The sequence below is a fragment of the Neoarius graeffei genome, chromosome 2 (genome assembly GCF_027579695.1).
Source record: "Neoarius graeffei isolate fNeoGra1 chromosome 2, fNeoGra1.pri, whole genome shotgun sequence".
In the NCBI taxonomy this organism is placed as follows: Eukaryota; Metazoa; Chordata; class Actinopteri; order Siluriformes; family Ariidae; genus Neoarius; species Neoarius graeffei.
The window spans coordinates 75536341-75540422 of record NC_083570.1 but is presented as its reverse complement, the minus strand read 5'-3'; the positions used below and the strand labels follow the sequence as shown (position 1 = coordinate 75540422).

General features: G+C 46.4%; 1 protein-coding gene across 1 annotated transcript; it reads left to right on the top strand.

Annotated features, from left to right (window-relative positions):
- Positions 1–552: 552 nt before the first annotated feature.
- Positions 553–3529, top strand: fjx1 (four-jointed box kinase 1). Its single transcript, XM_060914991.1, has one exon. It carries the CDS (start codon positions 889–891, stop codon positions 2146–2148), a length of 1260 nt encoding a protein of 419 aa, XP_060770974.1. The 5' UTR covers positions 553–888; the 3' UTR covers positions 2149–3529.
- Positions 3530–4082: the final 553 nt, after the last annotated feature.

The following is a 4082-nucleotide window of genomic DNA, read 5'->3' as shown; positions in this document are numbered from 1 at the left end:
CATAACCCTGAAGGCTTTTGGGTCTCAGACCGCAAACCGAGTCAGACGGCGGAGTGAGGACGCACAGGGGGCGCTCATGAGCACACTTTTGAAGCTTAAAATTAGAAATAGGACACTGCCGCCTCGAGGACCTGGGCGGCTCGTGCAAACTCAACTGCGACATTTGGGACAGAGCTGTGCACTTTTCTCATGATTGTAATATACTGCATTGGGCCAAATGGATAAAATGCAATCTGGGACATGGGCATGAAGTGTATACGTTCTTAGGATCATGTTACAGATTTTATTAAAGTGAGAGTGTTTATAATCGGGATATTAATCCTCCTTTGTTCATTTCGATATAAACAGTAGAATAAACTTCCCAGTCTTTGGGTCGGATTCTTGGTATTGTAGTACTGGTGTGTCAGATGAGTGCGCTTCCTTAGCCGGTGTACACACTGCTGTGGGGTAATTAGAGTGCATGCACACAGCTCTGCTGTGAGTCGGACCCTGAGCTCTGCTGCCGGTGCGATCCGGCACCGCACTCTGATTGGTGCGTTCCTTTGGCCACGTGACCAAGACTCTTTCTGCAAGCGGAGCAGCCTGGAGTCAAGCTCACTAGCAGGGAGGAGGAGGAGAGGAAGAGGAGAACGCGCTGAACATCTGCGACCCAGATCCATACACATCAGTGTGTGTGTGTGAGAGAGAGAGAGAGAGATCCAGACCGGATGAAGGAACGGTTCTGTTTTAGTTGTCCGAGCTGTGTTCTTGTGAAACCTGAGGAGATGAGCTGAATTCGACGGCCCCATGCAGTTTCTCAGCACACTTCTGTCTTGCAGCGTGGTCAATGGAGGAGCTGAAGCTTGTGAGACGGCTGGACCGGTGAGTTGTAATTAGCTGTCGGATGAGATGAGGGCGGCGTGGGCAAACTTGGCGGCGCTGCTGCTGTTGTGCACTTGTGCAGGCGTGCTGCGCTTCTGGAACGGCTTGGAAAAGCGTTTGGAGAGGAACAAGCGAAGCGTCCGAGACCACACTCTACTCCATCCTGCTTATCCAGACTCCTCTCCGGACCTTTCTGGAACTTTTCGGGCTTTACTCGCCGTTCCGACTCGCTCCAGATTGCAATCAGTTCGCAACACGAGCGATGGTGAAGCGGGCTCGTTAGCGAGTCAGGAGAACGGACCTGGCTCTGAGCGCGAGAGTCGTGCAGCACAAAACCGAACCGAGCAGGTTATTCTAGAGGACGGGATCTTCTGGAGTCAGCGTCTTGAGGATGGCGTGTCGGTGGGCTTTGTCCAAGAAGACGCCCGGGCATGGAGACACAGAGTCATCCGAGGCCGAGTGGTGTCTCTGGAACCGGGCTGCGGCAGGACGTCCAACCAGCTGGCCACCTTCTCGGACGGATCGCGTGCGTGTGTACGTTATGGCATCAATCCCGAGCAGGTGCAAGGAGAAACGCTGTCTTATTACCTCTCCGCTCTGCTCGGGATCACCAACGTGCCGCCGCTCGCGCTTTTGCGCCTCGATGGCGAGCAGTGGACGCGCGTGAGGCGGCGCATGGAGGCGCTCCAGTGGACACCGAGCGCCGTGGTGTCCCTCAGCGAGTGGGTGTCGGATCTAAGCCCGGCAGTCGTGCCTGCTCCTTTTCACCGCTCCGGATTCGGGCTGCGACCGCTCGAACCCGAGCTCCAGAACAAAAGCAGAGCGCAGCTGCTCGAGCTCGTGCAGTGGAGCGACCTGGTTGTGTTCGATTACATCACGGCCAACTTCGACCGGCTCGTGAGCAACCTGTTCAGCCTGCAATGGGACGCCAAAGCCATGCAAAGAGACGCGAGCAACCTGCTCAGGACTCCCCGCGGCGGCTTGGTGTTCCTCGATAACGAGGCCGGGTTAGTGCACGGGTACCGCGTGCTGGACATGTGGGAGAAGTATCACAGCGCGGCGCGCGCCTCCGTGTGCGTGTTCAGGAGGAGAACCGCGCGGCGCGTGGCCGAGCTGCACGAGCGACGGGACGCGCGCGCGCGCCTGCTGCAGCTCTACCGGAACTCCGAGCCTTTCGCGTCTGATCTCGGCTTCCTGTCCGACGAGCACGCCAAGATACTGCAGGACAGAATAGACAGCGTTCACGAGCACATTTTGCACTGTAAAGAAGAGCACGACAAAGTGTAACGAGCTTGTCTTTCTGCTGTTTTTTGTTTTCTCCTCCTCCTCTTCTGTCGCGCGCATCCTGCTATCACATTAGTATGGATAAGGACTGCTAGTTACCAAGGTGACCATTCCAGCACGCGACCCGTGAACTGTGTTCAGTGTGACTTCTGAAGATCTGGACTCGCTACCTCCTGTAGGGACAAACCTTTAAACGTGGCTAAACAGCCTAGCTTTTGTTCTTCTTCTTCTTTGTATATGAGTGATTCCACGCTTATGGGTACTGAAATGGGGACATGAACTTATTCACCTAAAACCATTTCTTTTTTTACCATCATCAGGTCACAAAACATGTAATCTTTAATGAATGATATGTTAAAAGATAACTTTAATTTTCTGAGATGTAATAAAAACATATTTATATGCCAAAGTCAACACTGTAAAAAAAAATCTTGTCAAATTTACAGTGAAAAACTGGCAGCTGTGGTTGCCATTTTTTCACCGTAAAAAATACAGTGACACTGTATATAGCTTTACGGTAAGGTATATCAACACTTGTAAAAACAACAGTTTGAAAATGTTCAATTTTACAGGTATTCAATGTACAATAATCAGTACATAACTGTTAATTTTACGGATATTCATTGTACAATAAACAATGATGGTTACAAGCAGTGATCTACTAGACAGATATATATATATTTTTAGAATTTTTTGGGGCTTTTTTCACCTTTATTGGATAGGACAGTGCAGAGACAGGAAATGAGCTGGAAAGAGAGACGGGGAAATGACCTCAGGTCGGAATTGAACCCAGGTCCCCAGATTCATTGTATGACACCTTAGTTGACTGAGCCACAATGGTGGGCATGTTTTTGTTTTTTTAACAGGGCAATGATGTAATTTTAACCATCACATTCTGTTTTAGTCTTACAGTTTGTCTGTGTTTAAACTACAACAATTTGTAAATTATACAAAAAAATATGATCAATCCAACATATTCTTACTGTTAAATCAACAGTGGCATTTGGTTAGGAGTTTTACAGTATATTGATGTAAATTACACACTGCTTCATTGTTTTTGTATTTACAGTTTTTTTATGTCATGATTTTACATAAATTCACTGTTAATTCTACGGACATTTTTTACAGTGAAGCCTATGAGTTCCAAAATGATGTCTGTTACATTACTTCTGTTACGATTGTCCATCTCGCGTCTGTTACAAATTAATTACAATCTAGCTATATACCATGTTAATCTTATTGAAAGAACGTGTATGTTTATTCTACTACACATGTTTATTAATTATATTTGCTAAAACATCACCTTCCTATGTTTCAAAAAGTAATTCTACATTGTTAAAATTGAGAATATATATGTCCACAACACTTCTGTTACGTTCTGACTTTGGCATATAAATATGTTTTTATTACATCTCAGAAAATTAAAGTTATCTTTTAACATATCATTCATTAAAGATTACATGTTTTGTGACCTGATGGTAAAAAAAAAAGAAATGGTTTTAGGTGAATTTTTAAAAATAAGTTCATGTCCCCATTTCAGTACCCATAAGCGTGGAATCACTCATATGCGATCACTTTGAGTTCTTAAAAGTCTTAACTTCACCGGAAACACAATGCATATTACTTGTCAAAGAATGAGTCTTGATAAAAGTTCATTGTAAACACACTGGAGACAGGCCTGAGTATGCTGCTTCTGTCTTTTGGGTTGTTTTACAATCAGGGTACGCAAGCTAAAAATCACATTTAACACTTCTCATCTCATCATCTCTAGCCGCTTTATCCTGTTCTACTACGGGCGAAAGGCGGGGTACACCCTGGACAAGTCGCCAGGTCATCACAGGGCTGACACATAGACACAGACAACCATTCACATTCACACCTACGGTCAATTTAGAGTCACCAGTTAACCTAACCTGCATGTCTTTGGACTGTGGGGG

Coding starts and splice junctions, on each gene's coding strand:
- fjx1 (XM_060914991.1), top strand. CDS start 889: ATGAGGGCGGCGTGGGCAAACTTGGCGGCGCTGCTGCTGTTGTGCACT.